The sequence below is a fragment of the Coturnix japonica genome, chromosome 19, assembly GCF_054131305.1.
Source record: "Coturnix japonica strain WE chromosome 19, WE-NBRP24, whole genome shotgun sequence".
Lineage (NCBI taxonomy): Eukaryota > Metazoa > Chordata > Aves > Galliformes > Phasianidae > Coturnix > Coturnix japonica.
In genome coordinates, this window is record NC_140681.1 from 12,032,394 (window position 1) to 12,049,703 (window position 17,310).

At 37.2% G+C, this 17,310-nt stretch overlaps 1 protein-coding gene across 2 annotated transcripts; it reads left to right on the plus strand.

Annotated features, from left to right (window-relative positions):
• Position 1: 1 nt before the first annotated feature.
• LOC107323058 (serine/threonine-protein phosphatase 4 regulatory subunit 1-like) lies at positions 2 to 17,240 on the plus strand. 2 transcript variants are annotated; one of them, XM_015881754.2, is made up of 20 exons: positions 5 to 144; positions 255 to 299; positions 3,055 to 3,187; positions 3,539 to 3,645; positions 3,871 to 4,013; positions 4,549 to 4,695; positions 4,886 to 4,993; positions 6,072 to 6,137; positions 6,609 to 6,767; positions 7,232 to 7,425; positions 7,797 to 8,233; positions 9,100 to 9,332; positions 9,686 to 9,775; positions 10,293 to 10,478; positions 10,795 to 10,956; positions 11,449 to 11,549; positions 12,252 to 12,372; positions 12,604 to 12,738; positions 13,139 to 13,280; positions 14,267 to 17,240. In XM_015881754.2, the coding sequence occupies exons 1-20, from the start codon at positions 138 to 140 to the stop codon at positions 14,419 to 14,421; spliced, it is 2,871 nt and encodes a 956-aa protein (XP_015737240.1). In that variant the 5' UTR covers positions 5 to 137; the 3' UTR covers positions 14,422 to 17,240. The 2 variants fall into 2 exon arrangements, with proteins under 2 accessions (XP_015737241.1, XP_015737240.1); XM_015881755.2 differs by lacking the exon at positions 255 to 299 and having other exon boundaries at positions 2 to 144.
• The last annotated feature ends 70 nt before the right edge of the window (positions 17,241 to 17,310 follow it).

A 17,310-nucleotide genomic window follows, 5' to 3' on the forward strand; every position in this document is an offset into this window, starting at 1 on the left:
GAGGGGCTGATCCGGCCGCGGGGAGCGGACGGCGGTGAAACCGGCCGCGTTTGGAGGCTGAACCGAGGGCAGGAAGTGCGAGCGGCTCCTCCCTGCAACCTCCCGTCCTCCTCCTCCTCGCCCATGTCCGATCCAAGATGGCCGGTAAGTGGGCGCGGGGCGGGGGGCGGCACCGGGCAGCAGCGCCACGGCCCGTCCTCATCGCCACCCCCCAAAAACCAACCCCTCGGTGTCTCTTTTGTTTTTGTTTGTAGGGATCCCTTTGTATTTTGTGGATTTGCAGGATGACTTAGATGATTGTGAGTAACTGTTTTGGTTTTTTAATTTATTTTTCTGCCTCCCCGCTCAGGCCCTCACCCCGCCCCACGGCCCTGCTTGGCTGCGCTCTTTTCACCTTCTGTTTTTTATCCTCTGTGGGGTTTTTCGGACGGTTTGTGGGGTGTCCGTATGGTGGCGGTGCTGGCAGGGCAGCCCGCATCGCTCGTGGCTGTGCTGACGGGGAGCGGGCCGGGGCCGCCGAGCTGCGGGGCGGACAGTGGGACCGGGGGGGGGACGGGGTCCGTCAGTCGGCGGATTAAGGGATTAATTCTGCTGCTGTTGTGACTGAGAGTCGTCCGGGGGATTTTCTGTTGCTATAATTCCAACGGGTGAGGCCTCTGAGGGCTTCAGGCGCTGCTGAAGGCGCTGTGTTTTGCTTTTGGAGCATCACTGAAGTGCAGGACTTACTGCTGGGACAGGGGGTGAAATAAAACCTGCCTCGGTGCTGCGGTTGGCCGACACGAAGCTGTGTTTTTAGGTTAAGTGTCCTTCATTGAGTTGGGAAGTTGTCCTTCATTGGGCAGGTGTAGCCCAGAGCTGCGATGTGCTGTTAGAGCTGTGGGAGTGTGGGGCAGCCTGGAGGGGGCTGTTCCTCAGGAGATAAAGCTTTGGGTGCTGATGGTTTGGACTAGAAAGCAGCTGGTGCACAGGGCGGTTGGGATCCTGGCTGGAGTTATCCATTAAATAAAAACAAAAGAGGATGCAGAGTTTGTTTTCAGTGGCTGCACTGATTTGTTGACCACATGGATGTTACTGTGTAATAGCGCTTGACAGTGTTCACTGGTTTTGCTTTCGGTGATTGAGGCTTCACCCTTTTGGTAGCAGGACAAAAAGTGTTCGTTTGTATTTTATTAATGTTTAGGAAACGTTGGGAATCTCTGAGATGAAAATAAATGGGTGAATGGTGGGATTAACTGTATGCAAGATAGTTCTTGTTTTGATTTATGCTTAAATCTGTAAGTGTGTTACGGATTGTCTTTGATATTTGTGCAGAGAATTAAATTGTAATGGTGTGAGTCCTAGTGAATTCTAAAGTATAATTGAAAATGAGGAAACCTGGTCGGGTAATACTTAAGTACACAAGTTTTTTAGTACGTAAGGATTTGAAGCCTTGTTAGTGCTATAAGGAGTTGCTTAAAAGTAGGTATTGAAGGTTGCTGCTCACTGCAGTCATTAAAGAAGACCATGCAGAGTCCTCAAATGACAAAGCATGCAAGTTTTGAGCAGGATTTAGGTGGAAATGAAATGAGATGATGCATTTCAGCGCACTTAAACTGATCTGAAGGCTGTTCTGTAGAGCAGAATCTCACCTGAGTTTTTCTAACAGCTGGAGAGCTGCAGTGGCACCTTACTTAAGACTTGGAATTCTTGTATTCTTTCTACTTTTAATTAAAAAAAAAAGCCAACAAAAATCCTTTTCATAGTGCCAACGAATGATCAGCTGTGTGAACTGATTGGATCTTTCTGAATTGTTCCCAGTTCCCTTTCTCTTTTTTTTCCTCTGCAATAAAACAAAGATAGCAGTGTGTCATCTGAGCTCTGTTTGCTGAGTGTAAAGCACAAACAGCAGAAATAAGTGCAAATTTCTCCTGGTGTTCTGTGGATCTTGTCCTGGAATTAGGTGCTCATTCTCCATTAGATTTCTCTCTCTCTATATATATATACGTATATATAGTAGGTCCTGTTCTTCCCATTTTTATAAGTGGGAAAAAGTGATGCTAGAAATGAAACTGTATCTGGTTTATTTATTTGTTTAGTGGTTTGCTGTTTTCTATTTGTTGATGCTGTTTGGTGTATTTTGTTGTTAACTTTCCCTCCCTGCAGACAGCAGCTCTCTGCCTATAGAGGCACAGCCCGGAGTGCCCAGATTATATTTTTATAGGCAGTTTCAAACGCAGACCATTTGGCTTGTCGTTGTGCTTACAAATTATTACCAGTTTTGTGTTTTCTTTACCAATCTAAATACCTCATGTGATGTCCTGCCAAGCCAGGAACCTGGGGTCAGTTCTGCAGTGGTTGTCACCCCTAGTGTGTTTGCTGTTCTGAGATAAACTATTTCTTGCATCTGAGAAGCAGTACTGGCATTATTTGTGCTTAAGGAGTATCATGTTTGCTGTTATTTGTGTGAACAAAGTCTGAATAATCTCAGTAGTTCAAAATGTCTGTAGTAAAAGGCCCCCTTACAAATGAGGTGAAGTTGGGGTGTTTTCCAAGCTACCAGTGTAATGTGATTTAGATGAGCGAGACCCGTGACTTCAGTGAGAAGAATCAGCCTCAGCTGCTTTGAAGCTGACACGAGTTTGTGGGTTCAAAGCAATATGGTTTGGGATTTTTTGTCATTGCTAAAATTACCATTTCTTTTAATGGGGCCGATTCTCTGAATTTGTCTGTTAGTTTGCTGGCTTGCAGTTCTTCTAGCTGAACCCACTTTAAAGTGCATGTACTTAGTGCACTCAAGGTGCAAAGTAAAATGTGTTAAAAGGGAAAGATATTATGGCAGCCGAAATAGATTTCACTTCAATGCTTGACTTTTCATTTCTGTACACAAGTGTTACTCTTTACTTAATTAGGACAACTTAGAGATTTTTTTAAGCTGTATTCAGTGATACTCGGATAGTTTTGCTTTGAAGGATAGCTCTGAAAAGAAGTGTTGGTACAGGATATTGCTGACTTCTATGTGATTATTTTCTCTTTTTAATTGTTTGTTTTGTTGTTCTGTTATACTTGTCTTTCAAGTTGGATTTGAAGATTATGGACCAGACTGTGATAGCATGAGGATAACAGCATTCTTAGACATTCCAGGACAGGATAATTTGACTCCACTGGCTCGTCTAGAAAAATACGCCTTCAGTGAGAATGTATTTAACAGGTAAGGAAGGGTTCAGCAGTTCTGCTGGATGACAGTCTGAGTCTGGTAGTGTTGTGGATGTCAGCGGGTCACCACTTCTTTCATCATTTTGCTAAATATAACTTCTTTTTTTAAAAAAACAAACTGTTACAAAATATTTTCCATAAAAAGTATTTTAACTTGTTGGTCATCTAAATAATGTCTTTGGACTCCATTTTGTTGGAGTCTGGCAAAATTGCATAACTTGTATGTCTGAATGATCAGAGTAGATCTTGGTTTTAAAGTGCCCATTTGGTTTTGCTGAGATACTCCCACGTTCCACCCATGTTGTTGACAAGATATTAAGGCAATTAATATGTTGTGTCTTCACAGGCAGATCATTGCCAGAGGTCTTCTGGATGTCTTTCGGGATTTCAGCAATAATGAGGAAGATTTCCTGACTGTAATGGAAATTGTGGTCAGGCTCTCTGAAGATGCAGGTTTGAACGTATTCATTTTAATTCTTGTAATTCTGGTCTGCGTGTGAGGTTATTCTATTAATTTCATTTAGAAACCAGCAGTTTCAGTGGTGGCATTTTTGTATGTTTTGAGTCTTTTCATTTTTGTTCATTTTGTAAATGTTAACCCAAAATGAAATCCTACCATTTTAAAGTTTTTAATTTAGAATTTACTGATTTAGTTTTTCCTTTTTTTTAAATTGGCAGAGCCGACTGTACGTACAGAGCTGATGGAACAAATACCTCCAATTGCCATTTTTCTGCAAGAAAGTCGACCAAAATTCCCAACAGCATTTTTTGAATACCTTATGCCCATAGTGGTGAGATATCTTACGGATGTGAACAATCAGGTAGGAAAAAGAGGCTGTGTGAGTTAAATATCTGGACATTTTGCTTTGGTCTGGTAGTCCTGAAGCATGCAAAAAAAAAAAGATAATAAGAAATTCCTTGTTAATTGATATCTAGTACTTCTGTAGTGCTTTGTATTTATTGATTGCAGCACAATTTTCTTAGGAAGTCTGAATATACGTATTTGTAGCTACTTCCCTTAGTTTAGTTCCCTTGTACGGTTTACCTTATGGCATATTGACATTGGATTTCAAATCCTGACTTACATTCCAGATTTAGCCTTCTCCTCAAAATTTTATACAAGGGCATCTAATAATTATATTAATATTAAATACGTATTACTACTTATGTATAGTGTTAAACTTTAGAAGAAAAACACTTTTATTTTTAACATTTTGTTAATTTTTTTTCCTGTTTCTTTAACTTCTACATTTGTATTCAATGGAAACATACCTCTTGTGGCCATACCTCTTGTCGCTCTCACATCAGTAAATGCTGTTTTTAGAGCTGTGGACTTTTGTTTGTTCATATTAACAGGTTAGAAAGGCAGGTCAAGAAGCGCTGCTCATACTTTTGGAACAAGATCTTGTTTCTCAGAGTGACATTGAAAACAAAGTGTGTCCAATTCTTTTGGACCTCTCTGCTCCTGACAGTGATGATGAGTACAAGGTGGAAGCTGTGAACGTGAGTGAACTTGAAAGAAAGCTCGTATCTTTACCTTGTTAGGCTCATAAGTTCTCAAAGAATTTGAGGTCAGGACTTGATACCTTACATTGAGAGGTTAAAAAATTTGAATATTTAGGAGCAGTTTGGGACTTTGCTTATAAGCTTTCTAATTTTCTCATCCTTCCACCTATTCTCTTCTTGATTTCAGATAATCTGTAAAATGGCTTCCATGCTGAGCAGAACAACAGTTGAGCACTTGCTACTTCCTCGTTTTTGTGAACTTTGTAGTGATGGGAAATTGTTTCAAGTCCGAAAGGTCAGTGTATTTTCAACTGAAAAAGAATTTGTGCATATGTAGTTATTCGAGTGCCTACTTAAATAATTAAAACATAACTTTTTCTGATGAAATTCGAAAGATTCTTAGAAGAATACTTTTCACTTTTTGGGATGGCTGTGGTTTCTGAAGTTCAGTAAAGAAACAGGTAACAGTCCTTTGGGAATAGCAGGTCTGGCACCACATATTAGTTTTTCACAACTGGTACTTAAGGCACCACGGTCAGTTCTTTGGTGCACACAAATTACTTGATCATATTTCAAGATCGTACTTGAGACATTCATCCTTCTTTAAAACTTGGTGCTATTGAACAGAGAAGTCTCAGAATAGTGAGATTTATTCTAAGTCATGATCAAGTACAAAGAAAACTCATGGTATGGAGTCTTAAAGTAGTTCAGTAGATTTAAGGGTCATTTAGAACTTCAGTTTGGGCCCTAACGTAAGCTGTGGTTGTTGGAATGTGACCTGCCTTAGAGCATTATAATTCTGCCTTACATTAAATAAATCAGATGTTAATTCACGCCCATGTTAATTGATTTTAGATTTCAGCTACTTTTTTTTTAATTGCAACGCAGATGAATGTCCTTTCCTGCTTTAATTATAGAATTTGTAATTTAATGCACTGTAATGGCACTAACTTGAGACCTTGATTAAACTTTGCTTCAGCAAAGCACTTAAGCCAGCAAAGATAGTTCTGTCAGTACACCTAAGTCCTGACCCTCATATCATATTTTAGTCTGCTTTATTTTTGACAGCTGGTGTTCAAAGTCATTAAACTTCCAGTGGGCTTGTTAGGCCCTTTTAATTATTACTGAAGCATATAAAACTCTTCACAATGCAGAAGACCTTTCACTATTGATTTCAAAGACATGTGGTTTGTGGAAGCCTGCTCTATTGAGTCTTTATCTGGGGTGAGTTAATGTTACAGGATGTAGTTACATGGCTGAAATTTGAATAGGCAAATGTGCAGTTGTTACCGTGTGTAAGTGGTGAAGTTCATGATGAAACTAAAACACTTGAAAAGTCCAGAATGTTGTTACTGACTTTTTTTTTCCTTTAGATTTGTGCAGCTAATTTTGGTGACATTTGTAATGCAGTTGGGCAAGAAGCCACAGAAAGACTTCTGGTATGTTTGGGGGGAAAAAGAATATCCATATCCATTTATAACACGTGTATTTATCAGTTAGAACAGTTCAGTAATGAGGTCTTTTCCTGTAATCAATGTTGACACATTTTTGAAATGGTTTTGTATGGGGCTCTGTTGCAATTGTATATCAGAACTGGAATTGAGCAGGAATGAACAGCTCTTGTTTATCGGAGTGTTTTTAAATATAATTGATGGGTCACATGTGTGCTTTTGAACTACTGACTCTTTCTTTTCCCTGAACTGGATGAAATTGTATTTTCTGGTGCATACATCAAGTCCTAATAAAAGTAAATGGGAAATATATATTAACTGAAGAAACTACCTGTACTCACTCATTCATTTGTTCTGTGAGTTTTCATTGTCTCCAGTTCCAAAGCAATATATTGATAGTAAGTTGCTGCAGTCTTTGCTTAGTCTTTATTTTGTCTTTGTTTTGCTTATTTTTGGCAGATTCCCAAGTTCTTTGAGCTTTGTTCTGACAGCGTTTGGGGCATGAGAAAAGCTTGTGCTGAATGCTTTATGGCAGTGTCTTACACCACGTCCCCAGAGGTCCGCAGAAGCAAACTGTCCCCACTCTTCATCAGTCTTATTAGTGACACTTGTAGATGGGTGAGTAACTCACTTTGTCACTGAGTCCCCCCAGGTAGATCATACACGAATTATGAGCAAGTCAGAAGTGCACTGTGAGTTCTCCACGCAGAGTTTGTTGGGATCTAATCAATAAAATCTCTAATCAATAAAATCTAAGTTTCTCTAACAAGATTTTAACTTGCTTTACCTCTTTTGTTACTTCTAAAGAAAATTGATAGAAATTCTAAGTGTAGTCTTCAATGAATAGATTTAACAGAAGCAATCTAATCTCTAAATTCTGCAATGAGACCCTGTCTCACAGATCGTGTCTGTAGATGCATGTTTAATATTCTTCATATAGATGTCACTTATTAGTTAATTGGTTATATTTGGTATTAAGTGAAGCTGTTATGGTAAGAAACAAATTCAAACCTAATTTTATTTCCAGCATTAACTCTACAAGAGTTGCATGAATCCTGAACATTGTCTTTCTCCTACACCAGGTTCGTCAGGCAGCTTTTCAGTCTCTTGGCCCTTTTATTTCTACTTTTGCAAATCCTTCAAGTGCTGGACTCTATATTCGAGAAGATGGGACACTGAGTATCCGACCACCAGCACAAGATGTAAATTCAAACTCCTGTCAGCCAAGCAATGATATAACTGTAATTGCCTCTACTGCAAATGCTGTATCATGCAGGTAAAATCATGGGAAAGATGTGCTGTAGGGGAAGGGAGAAATAAGAAGGTATTTCTTTTAGTTGCTGCTTGGGGCTGAAAGTCTTGAAAATAGTTCCAGGAAAGGTATGAAATATGATGTATTTCTGTTTGAGTGTATGTATGTATGTATGTCTGCTTGAGTACAGCTGTGTTATTGAAGTGTAATTGATTTTTATGGCTTCAAGGGGAGATAAAGGGAAAACTGGTGAAATAAAGCATAGTACTAACATCTTTTCTGTCCTTCTGCAGTGAAAATAAGCTTCTGTAGTTGAAACTATTTTTTCTGAAGTATTTCACCAAGGAATTATTGTTATAGATATTTTATATGGATAATTATGTGTTTGTTATCAGTTTGGAACAACCAATGGAAATCAAATCAGAGTCATCAACTGATGAGACTTCAGCTGAAGTTAATGTGCCACTCTCTGTCGAGAATTTCAATAGAGACACGTGGGAAGCAAGTTCAGATTGCTGTATGAGTTCTGGAGAAGATCTGTCTAGATTGTCTCAGGATGATGGAGTTGGTGCTGGTGTGGTAGAAGTCACTAAGGACGTCACTTTCCCAGGAGTTACCTCAAAGCTACAGTCTTCTGAGGATGTATTTAATACTTTCCTATACTGGCGTCCTCCGCTGCCTGATATAAGTCAGGATCTGGAGTTGCTTCAATTCAAGACTGAGAAGCACAAAGACAGCTGCTCAGTGCCGTGTAATAACTGTGTTGCTAGTAGTGAAATAAAAAAAGTTCTGGAAAGCTTACAGGAGCACATAGATGATCCAGATGTTCAAGGTGAGTCTTAACAAAGAAAATAACATTCTCTCTCAGCAGACCCTCACCTTTACAAAAATCCCTGGCTGCTTTTTGGTGGTGATGAGATATATATTACAAGTCAGTCATCTGTAGTCAACCGAGTTTTTCATTCCATTGAGTCTCTTGAATGTTGCAGTGAATTAGCTTGTAAATATATCTGTTACCAATTCTACTGTTTTCTTAATTTCCTAAGTATTCTGTTATTCTTCACCTTTAAATTATCCTTTGTTGTGTCTTGAGACTATGCTTGCTCTAGGCATGTGGAAATATAACTACTGCAAAGTTTTTTGCATTGTGAACAATTAGTAACTTCCTGTTCACAGAAGCGGTGCACCATAACAGTGCAGTTTGTCCACAGTTAACTGGTGATACTGGTCAGTGGTAAACCTGACCTTTTATTTCCATCTACTTCTGCTAACCAGTTTAGAACTGGTTTGACTAATTTTCTTCCCTAAGTAGAATTTCCAAAAACATTTTAAAATGCATATTCAGCTGCCTGGAAAAAGCATTAAAATTTCAAGAACATGAAAGAAGAATTTGTATTAATATATTTGACATGGTGAGGAGTGGGATGTGAGCTGGTATGTTGTGATGCTTCTTGAGGGATTTTCAGAAATATCTGTCAGTAGTAGAAATTAGTAGATGCTTCTGCTGAAAACATAAATTAAGAGCAACAATTTGGATATATTAATATGAAGGTTTTGTACTTTCCAAATATCAAGTGTTTGCATACTGTTTATGCGAAGCTTAGTTTGGACTTTTTTATTCCTTCAGTTTAAGTAAGTACAAGTTTAATTACTTTAGGTTCAGAAAAAAGACTAAATGGTCTCTTTTGCTTTATACAGCTCAGGTCCAGGTGTTGTCTGCTGCCCTCAGAGCTGCTCAGTTTGATTCTGTTGGGGATTGTGAGACCAGAAAAATGGAAGAGAGCAGTAGTGAACTTCAGAACGAAACCATTTCAGATCAAACAGCTGTTTCAGATGCTACGTGCAACCAGGTGGAGGAAGACGCTCTTTCATGCTCTATGTCCCAAGATGGTATCAGTGAGCAGCCCACTACCAGTATACTGAAAACCACAGTAAGTATGCATTGTGCTCTGTGGCTGATAGGAAATGTGGTGGGGTTTTTTTGTTTTGTTTGTTGTTTTTTTTTCTTCCCAAAAGAAGTTACACATTTTGTTATATTGATTTTTTTATTTTTTTTTTTTAAATAAGTAAATCTAACTACTGTTCCCCTTTAGTGTTTGTCTTTAGTATTCAACCATTATCTTTTTTTGCACTTGTATAACCACACTGAGCAAGGCTTTGCCTGTAGAAGGTTTTGTTTATAAAAGGTTCTTTTGTATCTGAATTGTTCTTACTGTGATGCTTTGAAATATTGCAAACGATGTTAAGTCTGTCTGATTTCCTTAGCTAGTATGACCTTTTTCAGGACTCAGAAGAACACAGAGGAACCAGCGTATTTTTAAAGAAAGAACAGGAAAATCATCCACCATTTGAAGATGACAAGTCAAAGTTACAGGTAATTAAAAAAGCACCTGCTTTAGCTAAGTACTAAATACAGTTCATCTTATCCTTAATGCAGTGTTAACTTTTGTAATTGATCAGTTGTAGAATGTGAAGAAATACTCTGAGCATTTAAGGAGAAATTTAAAATAAATCTGAAAACTAGAAAAATTGTTTCTGGTAAATAAGCTTATCTGCTGCCTATTAGGTGAGACTTCTACAAAGGTAGGAGTTAGCTGTACTTTTCTCTGGATTTATTGTTTGTTTTCATTGAAGAATTTGCAGTCTGATTTAATGTAGTGTGTTGATAAAGTAATGTTTACTGTTTATTACTGACTGGTGTATCTTAATGGGAAGACAAATAACTAGTCGTTTACTGTTTGAAAGATAACCCACAAAACAGGGTTGCTGTTGTCTTAATTTAGATGCCAACTGATTGATAGCAAGAGAATACTGTAGCACAACAGGAATGTTTTCTTACTGATTTTAAATTAAATGAAAATGTGTGTTTCTCATGTGCTCCCTCTCTACAGGATATCATACCTCAACCTTTACTAGACCAGTATTTGTCCATGACTGACCCTGCTCGAGCCCAGACGGTTGATACTGAAATAGCCAAGCACTGTGCCTACAGTCTTCCTGGAGTGGCCTTAACACTGGGTAGGCAAAACTGGCACTGCTTGAAAGATACCTATGAGACACTGGCCACAGATGTACAGGTAAAAAACAAGTCAAAAAACACAAGCAAAACCAAACAGATGAAAATGTCTTCTCAAGCCAGAGTTTTGAGCAGTTTTTGTTGTTGTTGGTTTGCTGCATTGAAGCTATAATAGGCTTTCTTTTAAGTGATTAAATGTAGACTAAAAACAATCAGAATTTAAATCAGGCCATAAATGTAATTGACACTTCCTACTGCTGTGTAGCTTGGTCCACTTCTTATGCTCTCAGTCCCTCACATGGTTGTATTTGAAGCTGTCTTTGTTTTGTTTTCTGGTGATTGTGCCTAATCTATATCCCTTCTTAAATTGTTTGCAGTGGAAAGTGCGTCGGACACTGGCTTTCTCTATACATGAACTGGCAGTTATTCTGGGGGATCAGTTAACAGCTGCTGATCTGGTGCCTGTTTTCAATGGTTTCCTGAAAGATCTAGATGAAGTGCGCATTGGTGTCCTTAAACATCTCTATGATTTTCTAAAGGTAGGAAAGTGTAAAAGCGTAATGTAATTTCTCAAGAATATGTAATTGAGTAAAAAACAAAAAAAAAGTGTTTTAGTTAGAGATGCAGACATCAATATCTGATTGTACAAGCTATGTTTTGTGCTATACTGCCATTTCTCTTTTATGTCCCAATAAAATATCATAACTGAAAACTCTTCTTTAAATGTGGTTGTAAATGCTCCTGATACAGGGAAAGAATTAGTGCTTTGTGCAGCAAGTTGGACCACTAGCAACTTGTATTTGTGGCCTGGGAGAGAAGGGAGCAAATTTTTTGTGGTCTGCTGCATAATAAGCAAAAATGTGGAGGTTTTGATTGGTAATTGTTATGCCTAGAGACGGTGCTTTGTCAGATATCCTTGCAGAAGGGAAGACTTTTTTTTTTCTCTTTTTTTTTTTTAATGTCATTGTCTAGAGAAATGCACCAGAGTTTTTAATTTCAGCAGTTTAATGGTAGTATTTCTCTTCTTTCAGTTACTTCATGCAGACAAAAGACGAGAATATCTTTACCAGCTTCAAGAATTTGTGGTGACTGACAACAGCAGGAACTGGAGGTTTCGTTACGAGTTGGCAGAGTATGGGAATTTTCATGTACATTACTAACCTGGAAATGGATAATTATGTTAAGGAGTTAGTGGATAGTAATCCTAACTAGCATTTTTTTCTTACTTTCTTAAATGCAAATTGGATTATAATTGCATGATAGAAGCTTGAATGCTTGTCACATATTAAAGTGGAGATCTGACTTGCATGAAGCTTTTGAAATAAGATGGTCTGATACATGCTATTCAGTCAGGTTTCAGATTTTACTCAGTTCTGGACTGACTAAAGTTAAAGAAATGTATTATAAAATGTGCTGTGGTGCAGCTCTCTTGTACAGCAGTTCTCTGACATCTAGTGGAGACTGCTGTTACTTTCTGGTTGATTTGTTGATGGCTGCAGTAATGTAGTTGGTGTGATTAAAGTGAACTCTGTGCAGTTTCCTAGATCTAAATCATTTTCTGAAACATATCCTTAATTTTCTGTAGAAATCTGTCATTTTTACTTTGCATTAAGGTAGTTGATACTGATCTGAAGTTGCAAAGAAACTTCTCATTCTACTTCCATTTGTAGTTTTTATTTTTTTGATGCATTTGTACAGCTAGTTTGGGTTAAAGCTTCATAATAACCATGGTGATTTCAAGGCTCTGAATGATCCTTCCTTACCTCTTCAGCACTGTCAGTGCTGAAGCAGGTTAGTGGTGCATGTGTGTGACTCAGTTGCTTCTTTGTTTCAGGCAGCTAATCCTGATACTGGAACTCTACAATCCCAATGATGTTTATGACTACTTAAGACACATTGCACTAACTCTCTGCTCCGATAAAGTTTCAGAAGTTCGGTGGATCTCCTTCAAACTGGTTAGTTTTTTATTTAGCTTAACTTACGCTTTCTCTGCAGAAGTCTTTTCTCCATAATAAACGAAGTAATTCATTATATTCTGTAAGCAGATCTGTTTGTACTGTGTATGCTTGTTTTCTCTTTGTAAGATTCAAATACAACAATCTCCTTTTCCAGAGGGCCACAACATGTCTCATTTTTTAAATTTTTTTTTCTTTTTCCCCTTCTCCTCCCCTTCCTTTGATTCACAGGTTGTAGCAATACTACAGAAGTTCTATGCAAACAATGCAAGTGCACTGGGATTAAATTTCATTAATGAACTCGTAGTGAGGTTTCGTCACTGCTCCAAGTGGGTTGGAAGACAGGCTTTTGCCTTCATTTGTCAGGTTGGAATTTTCATTGTTTGTGGTTATACATAAATAAAATTTGGGAGCAGTTTGAGGCTTTCCAGTAAAGTAGTCAAAGCTGAAATGTGGAATCCAGAATTTTTTTAAAATTCTGTAAATTGGTCTGGCCGTGGCGATACTGAATGGCTGTCCAGTTTTGGAACTGTCACCTCTTGTGCTCTGCCTCCTGCTGGAAAAAACTGATCCTTGTGGCCAAGATGGTACATAAATCCTAGAGTGATAAACATTTTGTAACACCTAGTTTGAAATGATTGGACGAAAGCTTACAACATTGACTTTTTTGAAATTTCAGGCAAAATTAAGGACAAGATAAAGAATGACAAAAATGGTCTTTTTAACACAGATTTTGCTCTTATTTTTTTTTGCTTTTATCTTGTAGGCTGTGGTAGAAGAAGAATGTATGCCTGTTGATCAGTTTGTTGAACACTTACTTCCCAGTCTTTTAAGTCTTGCTTCAGATCCTGTGCCAAACGTAAGGGTTCTGCTCGCCAAGGCACTGAGGCAGACGTTATTGGAGAAAGGTATGGGCACTAACCTCGTCTGAAAGGACCGATGTCTCATGAATGTTGTCCTTCATCTGCCTGTGCAGTTATTCATAAATTGGCTCACTTGACTGGTAAAAATTTGTTTAGTTCTGCTTATACTGAAAGCACAGTTATACATTGTAATCTAGGATATTGCACCGAAATCTGTATTCCTGAATTTGAATTTGCACATGTATGACACAGTGGCTTTTTTAACTTGGAGGGATTGTTCTTCACCATCATCCATAAAGGGCTATAAATTGGCATAGATCGTACATCAAATGCTTCATCCACCAGGGGGCAGATACATACTTGCTTGTAGCAGGAAGTAACACTATTACTACATTACTGCATGTTTGTTTGTTTTGTTATCTATAATGCTTATGGCAAATACGTTTTTATTTACAAATTTTAAAAATCATCTTAAATACTCTTGCTTTATTTTATACATTTGTTTTGAATTGAGCATAGTTTATTCCGATGGTTTAAATAAAGCTTTGCATCTTTTTCTGAAACATTCCACTTTGTTTTTGTCACAAGCTAATAACTATAGTAGGAAATAATATTATTTTCTGTGCTGCTATGATTTCCCATATTATCATTCCTTAGAAAAGAAAAAATTGATTGATCTCTGTTTAATCATAGGGAGGCACAGAAATTTCCTCTGTTTTTTCTCAGTTAAAATTATGGAGAGTATTTTGTGAAACACTGTATAGCTGCAGCTTCCTGAGCCTCTTTCTACTTGCTGATATGCTTCCATTTAGGAAGTAGAAATACTTCACATACCTAGTAAGATAAATGTGAAGCTGTCTGTTTCTATCAGTTTCCTTAGCTTGCTGTAATGTCCCTGCAGATTCTGTAAGTGAGATGAGTTACCCCATATATTCTTAGCTTTCTCTGTATTTCTGTGCTGTGTATGCCCTGTGGTTTAAAAAGTTCTTTTTGGCTTCAATTAAAATACTCATTTTCTTCCCTTATTCTAGCTTATTTTAAGAGCGTTGGCAATCCTCATCTAGAAGCTGCGGAGGAGACAATTCTTGCCTTGCAGTCTGACAGAGATCAAGATGTGTCCTTCTTTGCTACTATAAAACTAAAACAAAACAACATGGACACTACTCCCACTGAAAAACAAAACTAGTGTGTTCTTCTCCAGTAAGCTCTGAATATCAATATGATTATTTGCACAGCATTTGTGGTTAGTATGAATTAGATGGACAAACAAAAACTTCTTGCCGCCTTGAGTTAAAAAGGGCCTATAGAGAATTGCCGTAATCTTCATTCCATGACAACCTTTCATCTACAGCTGTGTTTCTACCTTTGTTTTTGAGCAATTGATTTTTGGTAATTGAAAATCACGTTTCTTTTTTTTTAACAAAACATTTCCAGTAGTTGTTTGTTTGCTAGAAGCCCATATTGTTTTCTAAATCTTACAGTTTGATTATTGCAAATTTACCTGAAGATATTATTTCCTCTGTTTTATTGTGATTTTTGTATTGTTTCAAGTATTGCATTTTATTTTAATTGGAGGAATTGTATATATGTGTATAGGTCTTAAATTTAAAAAAAAAAAAGATGAAGAATTTAATTCTGTATCAGTGGAAAAAAGCTCAATCATTTCATTTTATGAAGTAGCCATTCTGCTGGAGGTAAAACACGGTTCATTTTTACTTAATATAATGTGGTATTTTTCAAAGCACAGAGCTCTGAATTTTTTTCTTTGTGACTGTTACGTTACTTCTAAACTATACTCTTAAAGGTGTAAACACTGCTTCCGTTACTGCTGGTGCTTGTAGCTGTAGAGAGACTGTTAATTTCCCCAACTGAAAATTACTTTATTCTACCCAAGTGAAGTTCCCTTCAACTAAAGGATTCAGTTCGTACTGTGTGTGTATCTTTAGACGGATATTACAGAATTTTACCGACTTAAGCTCTTTTACAGGTTTATTTCATGCCTGCTTCATTTGAAAAGCACGGTTAAGTGGGCCAACATTCAGATCCCCATCAGCCTATTAATTTTTTCATAAGATGTAGAGGACATCTAAGTTCTGGAGAACCTCCAAATAGTAAGTGTTCAGGGTAAAGGTGTTAATTCAGTTAGCTCTAGAACTTCTCTTTATTATATGGTAAGTGTTGAGGCAGACAATAAAAATAGGCTATTGAGATCCTTAAGCTTGAGCAGGACATGCCTTTTTTTTATTTAGACAGGTGTTTCAGAAAACAGATGGAATTAAATTCCATTAATCTGATAGCTTCTGACTAGTTTGTGGAATTATAAAGCTAGTACTTTTTGGTGGATGCTGTCTTCTGTCATAGGTAAAGTAGGGCCTGAAACAAGAGGCTTGGTTTGGTTTGGTAGTTTGTCCTGTTCAAGAAGAAAAAGTTCTCAATACTAGAAAAATGGTTTCATGTAATAAATTACTTTATGTACCCACTTATTTGTTGTCGGTAGACCTGTGGAGATATTTCTGTCCTCTTCTTTCACTTCCTTAAACTATTTTTTAAGATGTGGCATATCTAAGATGCAGAGCCAAGCTGAGGAACCTACTTGCTGTATTTTTTAAGGGTACAGTTTTATATAAGTTCGTCTAACTTGTCTTGTATTATAATGTACAGTATTTGTAATAAATTGTTTTCTTGTGAGTTCACAGTACTTTTGGAAGGTAAAGGCAGAAATGTACCACGGCCATCACTGCTCTTACAGAAACAGTATGAACTATAAATTCTGCAATGTTCTACATTTAATTTTTTACAATTTTTTAAATAATTTTAAATGGTTCTTCACTACAGACTTTTTATGATTGCAATTTCTTAAAGATTCTTCAAGTTAATTTTTTCTAGTTCTAATATCTTTTTCTAATGCTGGCATTATATTGGTATTTTATAACAGTTCAAATTTTCTAAGGCCTTTCTGATAAGGTTTTACTTCTGTTTTTCTATTATCAGCTCATTAAATTTCTCAGCACTGATCAAAATTTTTGTGTGTATATGTAAGTATGTTTGTAATGTACATGAAGTTGAATATTGACACAACCCAGGTTTCTGTTTGTTAGATGTTTTGTCACCTTGCAATAATCCACTGAAAAACACACAGGCTTTTGTGTTTTGGCATGCTGAATTAGTGTTCATTAAGAATTTTTAGTTAGAATATATATGAACAATAAGCCACCATCTGTAGAAGTTCACTAAAAACTAAATAAAGGTCTTTGTTTTTGACAGTATTTAATACCTCTCTAGCTCTGAAAATCACATCTGTTCCAAATGATAAAATTTCAGTAGTGCATTTAAAAATTTGTTTCAACTCTACAGTTGCATGCACTAATAGAGGACACCATGGCTTTTGGGTATGTCTTTTGTTTTCTTTTTGTGGACAGTGTGCAGGTCTGTTAATGCAGGTTTACCCCTTACAAGGTTTGCCTTTTTGGTGTAATTTTCTGCTAGAGATGATTTCAGCATGACCGAAGACTGCACTTTACATCTTGTTCTAGACAAGTGTGTACAATGATGAGTAAAGCTGTGTGTTAACATACAATTCTCTGGGTTTAGATTATGCAAAAAAAGTATGTATTTTAAAAGCCAGATGAAACAAAGTTGGTTAGTTGGTCCACTTCCACAGAAGCAGTAAAAATATCACTTTAAAGCATTTCTAGCTAAGGAACATGAAAATAACGTTTGTGGGTGCAATATTGCTTGACTGTTACAGGAAATTATCAAGCACTTGTGATCCAAAGCATGTTAGTCATGTTGCTTGGAATTCAAACTCACTGGTATCTTGTTGATGTACACTTGGCATCTGTGGGGATGCTGCCCTAGTGGCAGTTGTGACTGTACACAGTGTTGTTCAGAACCCAGTTAAATGGAGACACTCTGGAAGTGTCATTCATTTGTCAGAATAGAGAATATATGTAACTTTCTATTTGTATTTATCTTAATAAAATCTGTGACTGTTTTATAAACCAACTTGTAGTAACTGACTTTTGTCATTAGTGGGATAAGACTGTATTCCTTTGGTTACTGAAACATCTCTTTA